Below are 21,866 nucleotides of genomic sequence, written 5' to 3' on the forward strand. Positions count from 1 at the left end.
ATCGAGAAAATTGGTCTTACGACCGTTTGCATGTACAGTTTTTAAAATGCGAAGCTTTGCTCGCGTGTTCTCGCGTACTTACATGAGCATAAATACGAAATCCGTTTTGGATATATCGCTTTCGGCGATTATCTGGAAATGATCTCGAAACGGGAATAAGGGTTAAAGATAACGTGAACCGTCCACGGAAGTAAAAGGAAGGCGGGGAACAGAGTTTCCATGCTAACTGAAGCGTCTACGTCTCTCGTTTCGCACACACGCCCACGGTGAATAGCGCGTATCCAGCCGCGTGTTTGCACACCCTGAAACACGAAAGTAATTAACGCGCCGGTCTCTCGGTAACCGATGAAGCCGCCGGACTACTACCGGACGCGCAATATACAGAAGTCCGTGTTTTTTTTTTTTTCCCGCGGTCCTCGCTGGCCGAGGAAGTGCGCGCGTTCGATGATTGAAGCGAGTAAATCGAGCACGATACTCCGATCCGGTATACGTGCACAGGGTGAACCAATAATACTGTCAGGTTTCTATCGACCGGTTCCGAGCGATCCTTCCGCTGTCGATTCTTTATCAACAAGGATATTAATCGATAATATTTTAATTGTAAGGGATATTTTAAAACTGTACCTATTTCTTCGAAATATTGAAAATTTATTTCTTTATCGCTAGACAATATATTTTTGCAGAATTCTTAATTCGACGACTGATCGCGTTTGGAATTATTACAAACGTCACGTCTACGCAGGTGTCGTTCAATTAAATTTTTCCCAGAAAGAATCTCTCTTTCTAAATTTCGATGGATCTATCGATGGAAAGGATGAAGCCCGGACACCCTGTATAAAGGATGTATCGCGGAATGCGCGAGCAAACCAGGCCCGAGATTTATATAGCGGCCCAAAGGTCGAGAGTGGGCTCTTACGGCTCACTCGGACGCATCGGAACGTGCTCTTGTTAATGAGCCATTACCTACGTTACATTAATCCATACTGGGCGCAACGACCGACTGAGAAAAAGCTATGGATTCTTCTCGCTCTTTGGCGCGGAGAGTAATCGATCGCGTCTGTAAGACCGGCGACTCCTCGCAGCCTTCTCCTCGCGTTCCTGCGCTGCGGTTAACACCTGGTTAGCTTCTTGTACATCGAAAGTTATTATCGGGTGAATCACTATAGCCGACACTAGATTATCAAATCGCCTTGTAATATTTCTAATTTATACGCGCGCAGTTACAGTGTAGATATATACATCTCTAAAATATATAAACGTGAGAAAGAACAATTTTGCCGAAGTATCTAAAAATTTGGTCAGATATAAAAAAATAATTTACGTTTAAGCATGATGATAATATTGCAAAAATTTTTGGTATTGTAGAAACCTGAAACGACTTTACGACCTTACATAATTATTTTTATTATCCAAAAAATTACTTTTTTATATCTGGCCAAATTTTTAGATACTTCAACAAAACCGTTCTTTTTTTAAAACGTCTTTTGCAAAAACGTTTATGAAATTCGAAATTTGATAAACGTTTCTTCGTTTAAACGATTGACTACACGTTTTTATTTATTGTGAGAAGCATTAAAAATTAGAAATTTGGATGGCATTTGAGAAACAATCGCGCGATCGCAGATGAATAATTTTTGCGAATATATAAAGAAAGAACGTTCACTCATAGAAATCATAGATAAGAATAGAAATCATGTTTTTCGAGTTCTCGAAAAATGTGGAATCTCCCATCTTCATTGAGCAGAGAATTTCTACGGAAATGAGATTAATCTACCGCCCGTATAGAGAACTCGACATGACTCACGGCAGTTCTGAACTTCTCCGAATTTCACGGAGTATTCGCGTTGCATTCGCGTTGCATTCGCGTTGCATTTCTCGCTTTGATGCCGTCGCTCATCTCTACACACGTACTTAAGGACTTGGCCAATTGAGTAATCGCGAGTAATCAGAACACAACGTAAATCAAACTGGGCTGCCAACGTTCAGATGAGCAAACAGCCTAAATGAAATATAACCAAGTACGTTTCATCATTCTCTCGATGAATCTCAATGAGTTTAGTGTACGTCTGATATTTAACCAACGCCTCACGTAGCCTTGCTTGTTCTCCTTCCGTTGTTCCAGACGTTGCAAATGCATTAGAATCCTCCGGTTTCGGAGGAAATCTCGATTTTATATCGACGATATTTTTAGATCGTTTTAACAAAATGTTTTTTTGGAAAGGCTTAACGCCTACTTAACGCGCGATAAGAGGATACCCATAGGTCAATGCCCTCTCGTGGAAATAAATTCACTCTCGCTAATGTAAAATATCAAGATTAGATCTCGATCGAAGAGCTAAAATCCATGTTAACCATGCCAGTGGGGCGCGATTAATGATTCCTCGCGCTCGAATACGAGCAAGCTCGAGACACATCCTCGCCTTATGTGGGACCGAGAGCTGATAGCCTCTCGGCTCGGCTCCATGAAAAAGGATCCGTCCGCTTGGAGAGAGAGAGAGAGAGAGAACATCACCGGGATACGCGAGCCTCCATCGCGCGGACTAATAGTGGTACCATCGACGGTACTAATAGTCCGATATCAGCTGGCGGCGCACGATGAACGATGCGCCATTCGGAGATATGAGAAGAGCGAGCGAGTGGATCGTTTATTCGCCGGATTCTTTTCCGCGCGTAGAAATTTAAAGGCGACGTCGGAGAAACGTTAATCATTCGCGAACCACGCGCGAAGAAACGTCCTCTCGGAGTTCTCCCGATAGCGACTTCGCTTCTCGCTGAGCGATAACATAACGACCATAAAGATGTCGCGCTCGCGACGTACCCATCGTTACCATGTTCCTCCCTGAAAATTCCTCCGTACCTCATACAGATGTAATCATATATCAGACGAGTAATATCAATAGGAATTCAGAAGTCGGGACAAGTTACGTTTTTACAGTTACACAGTTTTACAGTTTTACAGTTTTACGTACTATGGTTTTTCTGACAATCGCTATGCTTTTAAGCCTCGTTCCGAAATCACAGCTGGAACGTTCCTTAAAAGTTCCTTCTTTTCGCAGATAGAAAAACCAGCGTGGCTTTACGCGCGGTTAACCGGATGAAAGTTTTCTCCGGCTTAAAACGCCGGCGAAACTCGTTCGGATTATTTCGGATCCCACGGGATTATTCCTCCGTGCCGACGAGGATATAGCCAACCGGACGGCGAACGGAATGCATTTAGATACGGCGATACGAAGTATCGAATTTCTCGATGTTACCATCCTTACGGAAGGAAACACGAGAGAGAGGGAAAGGGAGGAAGAGCTCAATTATTCGCGAAGTAATCAACTGCCGCGCGATTACGCTGGGAAAATTAGAGTGGTGGAGTCTCTAAAAGCGCGTCGTAAACGTTATCGTTATTCGAGTCAAATTAAAGTAAGACAACATTATTCGCGTGGCGAATTCGGGAAAATTTAAGAAAGATTTCGTTATGAGAAACTTTCGGATATTGAAGAGTCGACAACGAATGATATCTGAAAATATCGATAGCGACAGAAATTCAAAAAATCGATCGATTCAAAATTTCTTTTTACATCGACACACACACACACACACACACACACACACACACACACACACACACAAAACTTCGCGGACCACTCGTAACTTAAAATTAATAATAAAAAAAAAAATAAATAAATAAGGGAGGGAATTTAGGAATATACTTTTGCTCGAGGTTTGTATATATATCGCGTAGCGATATGATGATTTCGCCGATTGGCCTCGACTATCGGCTATCGGTAGATAAATCATCGAGTAATTGAATTCGCGAGCGAGTAACCACTGAAGCCCCACCCCACACATCGTCCGTTACACGCGGGACACCTTGTCGCTTAATTAATCGTGCTCGTGCGACGCGATGCGTCCCGCGAGTGGAGCCGAGCGCATTCGCCTCGGAAGCGCGCTTGCCGTCCTCCGCCCGAGGCGAAGCAGAAATCGCGAGCAGCCTCTCTCGCAGGCCTATAATACGGCTGCACGCTGTAGAGAGATTGCCAAGACACCCAATCCTATCTCGAATGAGAATCTCGGGAACGTGTGTTCCTCCGCGCGTGTCACTCCGCCCGATTTTTCACAGATATATTGAGTCTCCGCGTACTGACCGCGTAAAAATGCATAACTATGCACATATGCATGCATGACAAGTAAGCGCGCGTGGGTTTTCTATTTTTCCACGTGGCTAAAGTAATGTGTCCTCCTACAGACAGTTTCAGCAACCTACATAAATGCATACGTATATCTCATTGATAAGAATATATAATAATCAATAAATGAGAGGTGATAAAATCGATTGTTGGTTAAAGTTACTTAATATTTATTCAATTTTATTTATTATAATAGCGTCAATTATTTGTTATTTTTAATATAACAATAAAGTGGAATTTAAAATAACAAGACATACAAATGGAAAATATAATTTTGCTGAAGTATCTATATACCTGATAAATAATCTGAAAATTGAATAAATTTTCAGAATATAAATCAAAATAATTTTATTAAGTTATCAAAATAATTATTTATGTAAAATGTTTGAGCATGACAATATTGCAAATATTTTTAATATTCTAGCAATCAATGTGAATGTTTTATATAAATTATTTTCTTACACGGAAACTGTTCAATATGAACATCGTTACGGAATATCTTATTTTATGTATTTACATTCAAGATTCATTTTTTCAAAAAAAAATCCAATATTGTTATTAATTAATTAATTTCTAGCTTCAGCGTTTAATGAAATTTTTACTGTCATTTCATCAATACATATAAAATATTTACATGGAAAGGACAATTTTGCTGAAATATCTAAAAATTTTTGACAGATACAGATTTGAAAATAATTTTATTGGGCCATCAAAATAATTACACAGAACGTTCAAATTGGTTGCTGGAAGATCAAGAATGTTCGCAAATTTTTAAATACTTTAGCAAAATCGTTCTTTTCATGTGCATTGCATTTTGAAACGTCCTGTGGATTTGTCAGTGGATTGATGTATCGGCATCACGTGTCTCATTAAATACATCAGAACGATCTAATTGGATAGGTAACTCTTAAATAATGCTCATAACGATGAAACGAATTCTTCGCGAAATGACGCTCGTAATCATTCACGAGCACGCTTTAATACCGGACGCATTATTCTCTATATGCATATTAATATTATATGCAAAGTGAACGATGAGAGAGACAGAAAGAGAAAGAGAGAGAGAGCTTCGTAAAATGACGCGACATAAGTCCATGCACGATCATGAAGACAAATCTGTTCATTTTAATGACACGCACCAGCATTTAATTATTTTAAATATCTTGCAATGCCACACTGCAACCTCTTCATATTTCACGGCTTGATATCCGATTATTCTCATGCATTTTTTCTTATGTAAAAACGTAAAAAACATATTAAATATGAATATTTGAAGAAAGAAATAGAAGAGACATTTAAATGCTTTGTTTTGCTGCTCCAATTTTCATTGATTTGCATTAATTTTGAAAACAACATGAGATATTTTTATTTATTTAACATTACGTGCTTTCTCTTGGCTCTCGATATATTTCAACGTATTTCCTTTTTCTATCGTTTTATCAAAGATTAAATAAATGTCTATTTATTTCCGTTGTTAGAGAATCAATCAGGATATCATAATATTGATATTTTTCAGTCCAATCACTTATGGGCTTCAAAGCGGAATTAGCCCCGAATCTTCCTCGTAAAAGCCAGTTCACAGAATTGTGGAGTCCTTTCTATAAAAGCTTCTTCTCCGGGAACATTTGATGGCCGGGGGGGGGGGAGGGGGGAGAGAATCGATATTGATTCCTTCAGTAATTTACGAGACGGCCCCCAGCTCGACTTGGCGGCTGCGGGTTCGCGGATTCGATTGTCGTACAACCGCTATCGAAGGCATACCTTAACTCTCTATTCTAATCTGGCCTGATTTACACTCCGGAATATCCGGAGTATCGCCGATGGCGAGAAGTCGCATTACCGACTTCCTTTAATCTCATTGCATTACGCAATATAAAAGCGAGTAGCAAACTCGTTGCGATAAACTTCGAGTGGAGAACGGAAATACTGTGTTACTCGCGACTCAAAAATATATATTATTTATTCGATACATGTTAAACAAATATTAAATTTCATCTGTTACTTTGTAGAATTATTTGACGAAGTGACGTCAAATGAAAGGCTTAAACAAATTAGATAAGACACATACAATTTTGACTATAAAAACATACTAAGAAAAAAAAAAATATATATATATATATATATATAATATTACTGCCAATAATAGTCCAATATAAACTCCAGTGTATATTTTTTTATAATTCTTAGGTCGCGAAGTGTAATAGTTGTCTTTTCTTTCAAGCGCGAATATCGACTGTTTGCTTTCGCTTACAGGACAAGATGTGATTCTTGAGAAATATTGATGTGAAAGAACATAGTATGGAAGATTGGGAACGCAAGGCGAAACAACTAGAGTAGAGTTAATCTGTGAGGCCCTGATAGTAAAAGTGGATTCTCGCGGGTGCAATTAAACGGTGGATTTACGATATTGTGTTCAAGAGGACAGAACACCATCTTCCCTTGGATCTCACATGGGGGTATTAAATAACGATTTTTGCGTTCGATAATCCCGAAGAGAGTTGGAGGAGAATCGCCGCGGACCCGAAGAGGAGCGAAGAAGAAACTTCAGGAGCGCTTAATCCTACGGGACGGTCACGATTTTTGCATTAAAGTCGATTGCTCGAAGAATTTGAAAGTTATATTAAAAAGTTTCCGCAAAGAATATCGCGATTAGATTAAAAGTTATCGCATCGAAGAGTTTAAGTAAGATATCTCAATTAAATGAAGCGTCGAAATTTATGGGTTAACCCGGAATAAACAAATCAAGTTTCTTCCCTAACTTCTCTTTTAATTATACTCTTGTGCTTTTCTTTTCATTTCAAAGAAAGAGGATTTATTCTCTCTGTTGCTGTTTATCACTATAAATTTCCCTTTATCAGTGTATATAGCTGTGTAAAATTTAATAATTCGCGATATTTTACAACGAATTGTTATGCTAATCAAAGGATAAATCGACAGTTCTTTTTTTCAACAGTCATCGCGATGAGTAATCGCTTATAGAACGATTAATTGATCATCGAAGGTCAGTAACACGGGTTAACACGTCGATTTCCGGTAATGGAGGCACTCAGGCGTTAATTTCGAATGACCATCTCAGGATCGTACCGTTAGCATCTCCTTCATCGCGAACAACTCTACTTCCTACCACGTGCCGGGAATTACTTAAGTCACGAGTGAGTTAATATACCGTAAAGGTTGAATCGCTTATATACACCGCGAGATATCAATTCCGTTCGGGGGCGAAATAGCGATCGCATACAGGGTGGCCTCATGAGATTACGAAAGTTTTTCATTTCCCCAGACTGGCTATTGATTCTGTCGCGTTTGAAGAGAATTTATTTTCAGACTCATAAATAAATCCACGTTTTCAAAAAGCGGATATTGCTAATCTTTATTGCGGAGCTCTTCGTCGTCGTCATCTTTTTTTTTTTTCTTTGATTCGGTCTTAGGATGGTTTGAAAAAGAAACCAATGTGCACGTTCTGTTTATGGAACACCCTGTGCGCGTACTTGCTGCGGCAAAGTGTTTTCAAGTCGAGCGATTTCCAGCCGGCCGACCGGCGTGGCGGAGAATTTATCGGCACTGGAAAATAAATACGGCATTAATCTGCCGTAATTGCGCAACGGGAGAGTATCAGCAGCGCTAATTTACGGGCCTTATTACAGGCTCGAGTCGAGCCAAGCCGGGTCGGAGGCCGGCTCCGAACGGGAAGATTCGGGATTTACACTCTCTTAACGCTGATGAATGTTCTAATTGTGTACTGATAACTTGGTACTGAAGCATCGCGTGGCCGCTTCGTTTTACCTTAATCACTCTCGCAATTAATAACGAAGGATAAGATTATGAAAATCCAGATGAAAGATGATGAGCTTCCGCAACTGGATGTAGATAAAGCTTTTCGGAAATGTAATTCGTAATTAAATTATTGTTAAATCGCCTATCTCATTTTACATTTAAAATTATTATTAAAAGAAGGAGGGAAAAAGAAGACGAAAAAAAAAAAATAAGTAAAACTAAGAGAAAAATGGAAGAAATAAATAAAAATAGAAGAATTCAAGATACAAAAAACATTAAATGGGAAAAGAAGAAATATTCATGGAAGACACATTTAAAAAATCATTAGAAGAAACAAAATGGCGAAGGAAAAATGAAACAGAGTGTGAAAATAACATTTGTTTAAACAATCAATATTTAATATGTATTTGTTTATTTGAGGAGAATAATATTTCATTACATACTTCACTTCTTCCTTCTCTCGCAACATTCTTCATGAGATACAAGTAAACTTTTACTATTAAACTTTTGTATTTACTTTACCGAATGTTGTTAAGAAGCACGCTGTAATATCGATAACTTCGAGTTATTTCGCAATAGCACCTAACCTATATTACGTGGATGTGTTGTTTCAACTTACTCGAATTCAGGCAGCTCAGTATTGACTAAAGAAATAGTGCATAAACAGCAACGAAATGTCCGGGTATACCAGCCAGGATAACAATTATTGGTCCCAGCCACCGCCACCACCACCGCAGGGACAATTCAACTTCGATGCGGCTGGTTTTGGCCAACCTAACCAACAATTTGAATTCCAATCGTACGAACAGATGCCCGGTGATTATTCATATGGGCAGAAGAGCTTTCTGGATCCCACACAGAGTCCCTACAGCGGTGACTTATTCACACAGGACGATTATGCAAAAGGTATAAAAAAAAAAAAATAAAAAAGACAATGCATTTGTACTTACTTAGCTCTGGATTGACAGATGACATCACAGATGTATAGCTCATCTATATGTACGACACTTTTTCAGGCACCACCGGCTTCGGCGACGAAGAAGATGAACCGCCTTTGCTAGAAGAGCTCGGCATCGATCCTGACCGAATAATGCAAAAGACTCTGGCTGTATTGAATCCATTTCATAGGAAAGGACAGATTGATGACGCGAATTATCTGCTGCAAGATTCAGATTTGGCGGGGCCCGTGGCATTCTGCTTAGTTCTCGCGGCGTTTCTCCTACTAGCTGGTTCTAAGGCACACTTTGGATATGTATATGGATTAGCTATGACTTCTTGTATACTTATGTATATTCTGCAATCCCTGATGAGCAGCAGCAGTAACATCACGTTATCATCTGTTGCGTCTGTATTGGGTTATTGCCTGTTGCCGGTAGTTGTTCTAGCGGGTCTGGGTGTCTTCACTACATTACGAGGTCCAATAGGTTTGATTCTCGCAATCTTGGCTGTTGCTTGGGCATCCCTGTCTGCTTCTAGGCTTTTTTCGACCATGTCAGGAGAGGAAGATCAAAAGCTTCTTATAGCGTACCCATGTCTGCTTCTCTATGGAGTATTTACATTAATAATAATATTTTAAATAAAGAAATAATTGTATATTTATGAACTTTTCAAATAAACTTTTGGATTTAAGCAGAAACGTTTTTGTTTACACTCAAATTGGTGCCAACAATTAAATGGATAAAAAAAAAAGTATTTACATACATTTGTATACATTTTCTGTTGTGCTATTCGTTGTGCTATTAATTGTGCTATTAGTAACAGTGAACCATTGGTAACATAATAATTATATTATCTATTTTATGGCATATCTTAAAAAACTTTCCGAAATATTTTACTAAACATATTTTGGAAGATATGTTTATTTTAGATATATGAGAATAGTATGTATTATATTGGATGCAAATATTAGATTAAGTTATTTGTTATACAATTTATAAATAAAATTTATGATATTAATTCATTATTTTTGTATTTTTCATATCTATAAGTCATCATAGTAAGTATCATCTATAAGTCATCATAGGGTTTATATAATCGTGATTATTAAACAATGAATAAGATAGAACAAGTTTTATTAGTAAGTTAGAACAAGGAATAAAATATTTTTATGTTTGTAAGAATATAATTTAATATATTCATCATAATAATATTGATTTTTTTTATGTCCAAAATTTATTTTTAGCTGCTCTATAATTAAAAATGCTTTTTTACTAACATGCGACATGAGAAAACTTGTAATAATAGATAATCTTATTATGTAAAATATTTGAGTAATTTTAACAAAATGGTTTAACTTCTATTTGTGTGTTAATTTAAGCATATAGATTATGAGAAAATTATAATAATGATCAAACTACAGCGTAATATTAAATATAATGACTCCTTATATACCTAGATATTATAATAATTTAATTTAATTTAATAATAAGTTGGTAACACAAAATGTTATATATATTTTTATAATGTTATTAATATTATCGCAATATATTTAAATAAAGTATCCAAATATGAAATTAAATGAATTGTTCTTTTACTTTCCTGTCAATCTTTTTTCCTACGAAATTTCTACTTGACAGAGCTTGTCTGATATATCTATATAAATGTCTGTAACTAAACACGGCACCTATTATTTTCTTTTTTCAGGTGTCCCATCCGATCCGGCACAAGTGCAACAACCAATTTTAGTTTGTACGGCACACATCCATTGGGATCCCGAATTCTGCGACGTGAAATTAATACAAACAATGATGCTGAGCAATGAACTACGTTCCATTTTGGACCAAGCTGGCCAGTCGTTCCGACCCGGCCACAAGCCTGATTCTTCCAACGTTCAATTGCTGCTTTGTGGCGATTTCAATTCTTTACCTGATTCTGGTAATGCACTTATTTATTGATTTTTTTCTTGAATGTTTTCTTAAAATAAATCTATTGCGTTATTTATACTATACTAATAATTAATAATAAATATAATTGGTAACATAAATTAATAATTACAGTAATTAAAGTAATTTAATTACAATAATTAAAATAATCTATTATTGTGTGTAGGGGTGATTGAGTTTCTTACATCCGGACGTGTAGCGGCCGATCATCGTGATTTTAAGGATTTAGCATATAAATCGTGTTTACAAAAGATCTCTGGCTGCGATAAACCCAACGAATTTACCCATTCTTTCAAACTTGCATCTGCCTATAGCGAGGACATTATGCCCTACACCAACTACACGTAAATATAATCTATTTGTTATTTCTTCATTTTATATGTTTATGATATATGTGTATATACAAATGTATAAAATGTTTTTTTTCTGTTTGTTTTTTTAGATTCGAATTTAAAGGCATAATAGATTACATTTTCTATTCGAAACAAAGTATGGTACCGCTAGGCCTTCTTGGTCCATTGAGTCCAGAATGGTTTAAAGAACATAAGGTAGTAGGATGTCCTCATCCTCATGTCCCATCGGGTAAGTTTATTTATCTTATGTTTCAAAATGTTTTCGGCTTCGTCGAAATAAAATTCAGGATGACAATCAATGTTTCATCTTTCGTTTCAGATCACTTTCCTCTGTTAGTGGAGTTAGAAATGACACCGACAGTAGGAACAAGCAATGGTTTGATCTCACGCAGGTAGCAGCCGCTGCGATCTAGGCCCAAGTAACCGTAAGAAGAGGAATCAATAACGAAGATAAAAGGAATCAATAACGAAGATAAAAGGAAAAAAAAAAGAATTTGCATCATTTCTTCTCTACTTCTGGCTCTAGCAATATCACTCACATTATTCTTACTACAATAGCGAATGTTACACACACAAATACTCCATACATTGCCGCACATTCAACCAACAGCGATTGCTGTCGACGGGATACCGACGAATACACAATTCTAACGACCAGGTGAAGGGAGCCGTGTTGTAATGCGTTTAGCTAGCCCATGTATAGTGTATTGCATTTTTAAGAGCTATCTTACTCCCACGCCTAAAGATTATTGTAACCTCTCTATTTACCATCGTAATATGTGTAGATACCTATTTTCCTACAAAAAGTAAAATGAAAACGACGATATTCCGATCAAGAAGCCTCTGTGATATCGACATTTAACACAATTGGAACAAAATCACACATTAATTAGTAAATGAAACTAGTAGTGTTGTATTAGAGAGAGAAAGAGAGAGAGAAAGAGAGAGACATATACCTTAAAGAAACCTCCCTTTCCCCCTTCCTAAATGTCATTACAACATTCTCCAAGCCAACCTTTTGATAAGAATGCTGCCATCCAATGAGAAAAAAAAAAAAGAAAAAAATTGTATTTTTAAACAAAACGAAAACAAAAAAGATATGAAAACATACATACTATACTGGGCTGTGCGAAGTGATTGGAGTGATCGACTTAAAACAATTTCAATGCAAGTACAAATCTGTTCTTATTGGCCACGTATATATTGATATAATATGGTAATGTTATATAAGGAGAACAAGAAAACATATATAGATGATATTGTAGCGGGTGTATTTGTAAGTATGATATAATGTATGATGTTCATTCACACGTCTGTCATAATGTCAAGTGAGATCAGTTCAGCATTCACCCCACAATTTAGATATCCGTTTGGATCCGATTATTAATGTATATGTGCTCTGTATCACAATCTATTACTTGTTAATTCAGTTGTTGACATCGAAGTACACGGGGAAACTTTTTTTTACAAACATGTGCGAATGTTTTCGCATTCTTTCCGACACTGCATTTCTATCCGCGTGATATCTTGCTTATTTTTTTCTGCTGTTTTACAATGTGTAGTTACAGTCGTAACTATAAAAAAAATGTATAGATCCTAACTATTTTATGTAGAAAATCTATTAGATAATATTATATTGTTAATATTATAAAATAAAATATATATTGAACAGAATTTCAGTGCAAATACATTTGCACGTTAAATATTCTTCTCGAACTTATCGAAATTTTACTTGCAATTTTTATTTTTCATCGATTTATTTAATACCCCTTAAAATGAAAATGATGATAATTAAAATGTGCAATCTGTATTTACAAAACTTTATACAGATTTACACTGATTCGCTACAAGTTTTATTGTAATGGGGTATTGGTATATTTTTTTATTGCTGTACATATATAATTTATTCTCTTTAATTTTATCTCTTGCAGTAATACTCAATGTTTAAATATTGAGAATGTAGATAATTTTCTTTATAAGTGTATTGTAAATATGATAATGGGATTTTGCAATTTATTCTTTGCTTTAAAGAATTCATATTAAAGTTTATTTTAGATAACTTGATAAGCTATGCAAATGTATATTTTGTAGTACTGGCGTTATAAAATTTTAGATATCACATATATGTCATTTCATAATTATTCACATTTTTCCCAGATTTGTTCATCAAAATGTAAACAATACTTAAATTTTTCGTGCGTCAATTGTATATGTGCAGATCTCATGAAAATATTTTTTAAGTTTCTATAATGCGATAAACAGTGTAATTATAGTCGCAATAATTCACATACATACACACAAGACAGAGTACATCTACGTGAACGGCATCGTACATGATCGGAAAGATACGTAAATTTATGCATAGATTATAATTTATAAACTTAAGAATATTATAATCATGTAATAATTGATCTCGTTGTACGACACAATCAATGACTAACAAATTTTTCATTTGAAAAAATGAAAAGTTTTATGTTGTACGTTAATTTGAAACTTCAACTGAATTATACAAGTAAAAGATTAGTTTATCAAAGACATATGTGTAGTAAATGTTGTATAAAGTAGGTAATTACATTATAGTTTTAATTATCTCGATGAGAGGCGGCATCTCTTTGGTATTTGTATATTTCTTCATATTGAGCATGTTTTCACATGGCAAGCGAATGACGTGATATATTAAAATCAATTGCCGGCTGCTTTGGGCCTAATTTAAAACCGTCGGAACAAAGATAAATGACGAGGTGGCGAGATGGCGGACTTTTCTTCGATAATAATGTTAAAAATCTTGAAATCTTATGATTTATGCTATATCAAAAGGAAAAGAACAAATATGATAATAATTTTTAACTTACTCCTCTTTTAATATTACGATATATCACGTAGCAAAAGAAAATTAGTACAATTCGTCATGTCTCTTAACTAGTATATCAAGTGTAAAAATGTATTTTGCAGCATGAAAGTACCTATGTTTCTTTTGCGGTAAAAAATCTTTTAAACGGATTTGGTGATCATCGATATGTAAAAATCCTTCTTCAGGACAGAAATGAGTAACGATTTCTTTGCAAAAAATTGGTTTCCCCAACAATTACAGGACATGACGCAAGAAGCGACGCGGTCAATCACAATTTTACCAGCAGTATTTGAGATCGCATGGGTATTTTCATCGCTTCGTCCGTAAAGATCACTTTATAATTGTCTCCTAATCTACTAGCAAAGAAAAAAGAAAACAAAAAAAACATTGATGTATACGTTGTACCAACCGCTATTCGATTCATTTTAAATATGTGGATACATGGATTGCGTTTTAGACGTAACGATTAATTGTAACACGATGCGATGAGAAAAGCAAACGTTGGGACTTTGTCCGATCGGTCTCCGACGACGCGTAATAAAATCATTTACGTAAAAAGAGAAAGGGGAGGAAAAATGAAAAAAAAAATGTGCGGATTACGGCACACACAGCGGCACTTTTGCTTTGAACGAAGGAGAACGAAGCAAGTCGGGTAACACAAAACACACGTGCTCTCATGCATTTTTGGCTGTCGCGCGAAGCCGCCTACGCCATAGTATTTCAGATATATTAGCTTTGAAGCTCGAGAAGATTAATGATTCAGATAATATATACTTTAACTTAGACAACGTGAATATTCACGTCGCATTCGCGGACGCGATGATTTTACAAAACGACATCTTAGCTAATACCTCAAAATTAATATCGCAGAAAAAAATTGATGATCTGACGATTTTTTCTTTTTAGATTAAAAACATATACTTTGCGAGAAATATTTTGTGCAATTGACTTGCACCTAAGTAAGAAAGACGTCTATCTATCTAAGTGCATGGATAGTAATCTATTTCTCCGCGTAATGTTGTAATTATGCTTACAATAAGAATATTTATAAATGAAATATATTTGTCAGCTTTATTATCTTTTCAAAATCAATCAATAAGTCCATTGAATCCGAAATATAATCGATTTTATAATCGATGAATTTGTTGTGAAATTAATTGCAAATTCGTGGCTTGCAGAAATATTATTGCGCTATTCCGTCGTTTCTGAAATCATCGCCTTCTTAGAAAGCTAATTGTTCAATGAGAATAATTTTATCACGCACGATCGACACATGAAAATCATTGCGAAAAAGTGCAACGATGGATTTGTATCATGAGAAATTTTACGCTATAAACATTATCTTATAATTAGGATAACATATTCTCTCATTTCTTCTGCAAGGCATATATAGTGACACATTAAGGAAATTATGCATATGTATTGTAATGAAAGAGTTTGATGAATCCTGATTGAATTTAGTTCCCTTTCCTCCCTTAAATTAACATCGAGCGGCAAATTGTATATATGTTTTTTTATTGACGTCGTTCGAGGATTTTTACAACTTCATGCGCATAATAATACTAACGGTTCCACTAACAAAACTAAATATCGTACCGGAATAATGCGTAATATGTATAATATAACGTAGATATAATAAATCTTTGTATCTCAGAATAGTTGATTATATAATCACAATTGCATTGCAAAGCATCACGGCATGTTTGATTTAACTTAACAATTTTAAATTATTAAAGATGTATTATAATAATTGAATATATCCAAGATGTATTTTTAATAATTGAATATATCCATATAAATTAAATGCAATCTATTGTCTTATCTTAAATCATAAAACTGGATTTTGCGACAATAGATTGATATAAAACTCTGTTTTAGCAATTTTAATATATCGTTAAAATAAATAATCTTTTTTCTTAATTCTATTCGTAAAAAAGTATTCATTTTATTTGTTTTTATAATAATAGATGAAATCGCTATAATGAAGAGTAAGATATTTATCTAAGCTTGACAATAAATAGGACAGATCTATCCAACTGTCTTCTATCATTTAACAAGTCTTTCAATAAAAAATGCTTTGTAGTGCTCTTACATCGGTAATAGGCTGCTAACCTACGTCATTGTATTATTTAATTGAAAACATTACTTAAAATGTATTGAAAGAAATTACTATTCTATTGACTTTCTATCCTTGTTTACAAAAGATGTATGAAATTGTGATCTGTAGTTATATAATATCGCAAAAGACAAGTAACCTTGCTATTATCAATACCCTAACAGTATAAAAAAATTCCATTCCATTTTGCAAAAGGGAAGATTTACAAGGTGCCAATCTCGGGAATAATGCATTTTAAGACACTGTATTTTCGGAATTGCAAAGAGCATAATGAATAGCATTTGCAAAGAGACATAATGAGATTCGTAGTTTCATAGTATTATACTACATGGCTCTAAACAAACTCTGATAATCCGAATTCAATGAAAGGATTTAAACTAGTATTATTGCTGGTATTCGAAATATTAAGTGAACAGGCGATTAATAAGGATTCATCAAACTCTGTAGAGCGTAACGTAATAGTAACATAATCTTTATCTATACGTTGTCAACAAACCTCAACGCTAAATTGCTTTAATTCAAGCTAGTGAGGGAAAACACCATTTAAGCTTCTAAGAAATCTCAAATGATGCATTACACACGTTTCTCTGAATACATTAATTTTCAATATTCTGAGCTCCTACAGCAGCGCGAAATCTTAGTTTTCTTTTTTTTTTTTCTTAGATATTACTTAATATTAAGTAGGTATTTTTACTTGAATCGAAGAATATAGCAACTTTTTAAAATCTTGTACAATGTGAACGCTGTGTTCTGTTGCTTCTGGAGTGTTTAACTGTACTTTCGATATCATTTCGATTGATATAATTAGGATTAATATTCGCGATTCTCTTTGTAATCGTATGGGGGGGGGGCATATTACATACATAAGGACTTAAGAATATAATATAAAAATATATAAACATAAAAAAGAGACGCTGTACGCGCAATTTGACATAGAATAATATGCAATTGCCAATTCGTAAATTCAATATAATTTGTGCAAACATTTGTCGAGATGAATAACACAGAATTAAATTCTTTTACTTATAGTTTACTTTTTTTATGTCCAGTTATTAAAACATTTATAACTAATTACAAACAATATTATCATATTGTTGATATTAAATAATATTGCATTGTATTATTGTATTTTACTACTAGTAGAATATAAAATATGCTACTAGTATTAATCTATACAGAAGTAAAACATATATATTATATAATATGTATATCATATGTAATAATATATAATTGATGTATATTATAATTTTATATTTTTGTTCATTTTTATGAATATCGCTATTCGCGCTATTCGAACATTATCTTTAATAGCGAATATTAAAATATCCGCTAAAATTTTAAAAAAATTAATAAAATTAATAAAAATTAATAAAAATTAATAAAAATTATAATATTTCGTTAATATCTGAAAGTTTTGAACATAAACTCTACTGTAAACAATGAAGTGTGATGTATGACTCTATCCCAATTTTAGAAGTTTTTTACTTGAAAAAACACTCGAAGTTAAACGTTATTATTCTATATAGTATTGCGATATAGCGTCAAGATTTGACTTCCATAGTTAAGAATATTAAGTTGTATTAGAATATGGAAAAAAGGATAAGACAAGCACAGCACATTTCAGCATGTACTTTTATAAAAAAGAACGATCAAAAAAGTCGTAGCCGTTGGAACACAATTGTTGCGTCCATCATATAAAAATCAATTACATCTCCACGCTTAAAAATTCGTAATTTCAATCAGGTTTCGTGTAAGCTCTCTCTCTTTCCCGAGAATCTACCATTCGTATCAGAAATTTCTCATTCACTAGAAGACTTATTACTTGATCCTCGTGCAAAGCTTTAATTGGCAAACAAAATTGTTATTACGTATATAAAAGTAATTTTATTTATGTTTGAGATTAAACGCATATTGCGTTATTTTATAAGTTGTATTGTAAATAATATGTAATATGTTTAATTTATATGTAGTATTAATGTACGATTATAAAATACTATATTAATTTGTTTTGCCGACGTATACTTCCAAAATACTGTACGAGGAAGTTTCGTCTCAAACAATTTAATATGAGACGATTCTGTGATTACGTTGTCACATTAACGATTAACATATTACACGATTTTTACATAATAACCTTCAGTTAATTATTATTATTAATAATTATCGATTATTGATTTATTGTAACAATAAAATGGAAGAGATATTGTATGGATATCAAGTAATAATATTCTTCTTTATCATAAACATTCATGTAAAATATTAATACTTAATGAAAAATGCGCGAATAAGAGTACAAATGCAGCAGAGGAAAGCTACACAATCCTGATTGAATGCCGAACGAATACGAATAGGAGTTGTAAAGGCATATAATGAAGGAGAGAGTGTGGTCTCTAATAGAAAATATGTAACATTATTATATTATATATGTATATATAAATATATGTGTATATATACGTACACATATATACATATATACATATATATCAAGTTTGAATGCTCTGCCTGCTCTTGGATATCCTTTTTAGTTTGAGTAATCTTTTTGTGGTACGATGTATGATTTCTCTTTCTATCATAAAGATGCAATGATTGTATATGGGCTGCGTTTGAGTCATGATCGAATGTAACGATTTATTATAAGTAATGCAAAATAAATGGATGATATGCAAGAAACAAAAATAAACCTTTATAAATTTTTCACTATTCTTACAAAAAGAGAACGAACTACGTAATATTAATTTATTTAATTCTTTTTATATATCTCTTTTATATTGTGTTATAACTCACCAAAATATCTCTGAATGAAATAATTAATTAAACTACATTATTTTATATTGGATAGAATCAATTATATCTGATGTATTAGTAAAAATCTAGTTTATTATTTACATATGTACTGATATCTATATATATTTAAATATCATATCTTTTTTACTATCAATCGTAACCAATTCTATTTTAACAGGACACTGAAGCCAATAACTCAGAAGTTCTTCGGTATAACCAGTTAAGAAATATATCTTATATGGAGCTATAGTACGTGTGACAATTCCAGCTATCCTAACAATATTATGCTGCCGCTTAATGATGACTTCAGTCGCGAATAAATTGTGCCATGTTCCGGTCATAAATTGTCGAATAAACATATCTTCTATGGCTGTCTCGGATGGCCTGTTGCCATCCTTGATATTCGCTAAAAAGATCAATGAGCTCAATAAAACTGTACAAGTATAGATCAAAATTTATGGAACAACTATTTATTGAGATTATTTAAAAAATTACTGATTACTGTTACTTGTAACTTGAAGATTAGTAATTTCGTTATTGTATCCATTACTTTTTAATGAAATTTTTATATATGCAAAGTAATGATTATACATTACTATTACGCAAAAAATATAACTACATTACCGTTAACGTTACTAATGAAAAAATGTAACATCGCTACCAATTTGTTATTACAAGTAATGCCTTTCCAACTCTCAAAACAACATACAGGTATTCCATGCGTTCCAGGATTTTCTATGAGCAAGGTAATGAGGTGGATTTGCCATCTCATACGTCAGTGGCTTGTCTTTGTTAAGTGTGATTTTGTAGCGTCCGGATTGTACCTTATTCATTATTGCACTCGTATGAAAATACCTTTGCCTAAATGTATGTTGCATGACTGGTAATATCTGAAAAGCAGCGATAATAAAATTGTCGTTATCACAAATGTTTTGTTAATAATTCAATTTTTAAAAGAAACTTGATATTTGTGCTGATGGAAAGGTTATTGAAAGAGGTTATAGTGGAATGTTTCATCAATTAAATTTCAATACAAATTGCAAAGGCAAATTTTAATACATTTCTCATGTGTTCCAATAAAACCATTTTGTCACGCAATTCCCGACTCCAACTTTTGATTAATCTATCACAAAATAATATACAGATCGTCTCTTCGTCTGCAGATGAATACAATAATATGAGAGAAGTTAACGCCGCAACTAGTGCCAATGTTGCCAACGTGAGAATGTACTGGCAGTAAAATAAAAATAAAAAGTTATCAAAGTTTAAAATATATATATTATATAAAAATATATTTTTTATATTTGTACCATTTAAAGTATAAAATTAATAAATTTAAATAAAGAACTCAGAACATAAACAAAATAATATTTTTAATAAAAGAAAATATTTGTGATTTACATTTTTTTATTAATAACAAAAACTTTTAATTGTAATACTTGAAATCAATTGTAAGAAACAAAAAAATTAATAATAAAACATAACATAAACTAATAATTTTAAAAAAATGTAAGTTCTAAATATATATATGTATATATATATATATATATATATTTATTTATTTATTGTTCTAATATTAATAGTATGCGATTTTCTCTCAAAAATTAATACAAATATAAAAATTAAATAACTTTCAAGTTATAGAAAATTGTCAATTAATAAAAAATTATTCTAGATTTACTGATATTTTCGACTTATACATATTTGAAAATCAAAATTTAAATGAACACCTATTGTACATTTATAAGAATTTTTAATTTCAATCCGAGAAATTTTATCTATTATTTTTTTTCTTACGAGCAAAACTAATCTAAAAGGAAGCAGAATAAATTAATCTGTTATAATTCGTCTTTCAGTCTTCATAAATAATTATTATATAATTTACAACTACAAGCACGACAATACAGACGAGTTATATTCTTAAGGAAGGATAAAGAACAAGGGAAATAAATCGGCGATTGGCTTTTGGTTTCGTTCTTCGCATGAGATAAGCTGCCTCGTCTCTTCTCGTTTTTCCCTCTTAATGGTTTAAGCGATTTCACAAAGTAACAAAGAATTTCTCTCTCGCTCGCGCCCTCCTGCCATCCTCCAACTGCCATCCGAAATAATTTCGCAACGAAACCGCGCGCTGGATCAGTTGAGGAAATAGACAGCGAAAAACTGACTGTGATTGCCAGGGTTGTTTCTCGAATAGAAACGAATCTAGAAAATATAATAAAAATGATTATATTAAAATTGAAGATAAAATTTCGAAGGTGAATAATACATTGTAACAAAATTATCGTAAATATTTTTTGGGCATAATATTTTTTACAGAATAGTTCTTTCAGAATAGTAAAAAAATCGATGGTTTTACTAAAATCGGATCAAATATACATTTGCATAATAAATATAAATATATGTGAATAATAATTTGCATAATAATTGTGCAACGTTTATTATAATCGTTTAATGTGCACGTGAATGTATGTGCATGCGGTCGATAATTATAATGAAGTACAAAGTGCGTGTTTTATACCTTGCGGAGATTTTTTTTCAAACTAACTGTATTCTAAAAGATTTATCAGAATCCGTAATCTTCTTTTTGGAAGCTCCAACGGGCACATATGCGTATCGCGAACAGCAGGTAGTTGCACGCGCGCCGGAAGATAAGGGGAGGATAGAGAGGGATGAGAGAGAGCGAAAAGAGGGCGAAGAGTAGTTAATGTAGCTAGAAAGAGAAAGGAGGGCAGGATGCTGTGATCTTACACGGAGAGCAATGAGGATGATGGAGACCGAAGTGGAGTGAAACATATTGAACGATCGTGGTGGATGCACAAAACACGATGAGGAGGAGTGAAGGGTGCGCGCCCCTAGAGCGATCCTAAAGGTAATGTTTCCACTTGCCGCTGATATTTCTACATCCAAGAAGCAAAGAGGTATATATTT

At 33.6% G+C, this 21,866-nt stretch overlaps 3 protein-coding genes and 1 long non-coding RNA gene across 7 annotated transcripts in view; 2 read left to right on the forward strand and 2 right to left on the reverse strand.

The window, feature by feature from the left end:
* The window catches only part of twin (CCR4-NOT transcription complex subunit 6-like twin), a 505,964-nt gene extending 487,130 nt beyond the window's left edge, over positions 1–18,834 (forward strand). For all 4 annotated transcript variants that reach the window (XM_089072768.1, XM_089072783.1, XM_089072773.1 and 1 more), the window contains 4 exons: positions 10,596–10,826; positions 11,001–11,178; positions 11,277–11,416; positions 11,507–18,834. In XM_089072768.1, the coding sequence (XP_088928894.1) occupies positions 10,596–10,826; positions 11,001–11,178; positions 11,277–11,416; positions 11,507–11,583 (626 nt within the window). In that variant the 3' untranslated portion in view covers positions 11,584–18,834. The remainder of the gene's footprint in view (positions 1–10,595; positions 10,827–11,000; positions 11,179–11,276; positions 11,417–11,506) is intronic.
* On the forward strand, positions 8,255–10,470 carry Yip1d1 (Yip1 domain-containing 1). The gene is made up of 2 exons (XM_011647014.2): positions 8,255–8,858; positions 8,969–10,470. Exons 1-2 carry the CDS (start codon positions 8,627–8,629, stop codon positions 9,526–9,528), a joined length of 792 nt encoding a protein of 263 aa, XP_011645316.2. The 5' UTR covers positions 8,255–8,626; the 3' UTR covers positions 9,529–10,470.
* Positions 18,835–19,011: 177 nt separating the features above from the next.
* Positions 19,012–20,159, reverse strand: mRpS24 (mitochondrial ribosomal protein S24). The gene is made up of 3 exons (XM_011647016.3): positions 19,998–20,159; positions 19,648–19,828; positions 19,012–19,344 (listed from the first exon to the last, which is right to left on the reverse strand). Exons 1-3 carry the CDS (start codon positions 20,022–20,024, stop codon positions 19,055–19,057), a joined length of 498 nt encoding a protein of 165 aa, XP_011645318.2. The 5' UTR covers positions 20,025–20,159; the 3' UTR covers positions 19,012–19,054.
* A 623-nt stretch (positions 20,160–20,782) lies between these two features.
* Positions 20,783–21,866, reverse strand: part of LOC148938177 (uncharacterized) — a 138,015-nt gene continuing 136,931 nt past the window's right edge. Inside the window, exon 4 of the long non-coding RNA XR_016141163.1 lies at positions 20,783–21,140. This is a non-coding gene — a long non-coding RNA (uncharacterized LOC148938177). The remainder of the gene's footprint in view (positions 21,141–21,866) is intronic.

This window comes from Pogonomyrmex barbatus, unplaced genomic scaffold (genome assembly GCF_055798465.1).
Source record: "Pogonomyrmex barbatus isolate J1 unplaced genomic scaffold, ASM5579846v1 scaffold1, whole genome shotgun sequence".
In the NCBI taxonomy this organism is placed as follows: domain Eukaryota; kingdom Metazoa; phylum Arthropoda; class Insecta; order Hymenoptera; family Formicidae; genus Pogonomyrmex; species Pogonomyrmex barbatus.

Excerpts from the sequence above, each read along its gene's own strand:
- Yip1d1 (XM_011647014.2), top strand. The coding sequence starts at position 8,627 with ATGTCCGGGTATACCAGCCAGGATAACAATTATTGGTCCCAGCCACCG. Across the intron at positions 8,859-8,968 it reads ACAGGACGATTATGCAAAAG|GCACCACCGGCTTCGGCGAC; the intron begins GTATAAAAAAAA and ends ACACTTTTTCAG.
- mRpS24 (XM_011647016.3), bottom strand. The coding sequence starts at position 20,024 with ATGGTTTTATTGGAACACATGAGAAAT. Across the intron at positions 19,829-19,997 it reads TATTGGAACACATGAGAAAT|ATATTACCAGTCATGCAACA; the intron begins GTATTAAAATTT and ends GCTGCTTTTCAG. Across the intron at positions 19,345-19,647 it reads CTGGAACGCATGGAATACCT|CGAATATCAAGGATGGCAAC; the intron begins GTATGTTGTTTT and ends TGATCTTTTTAG.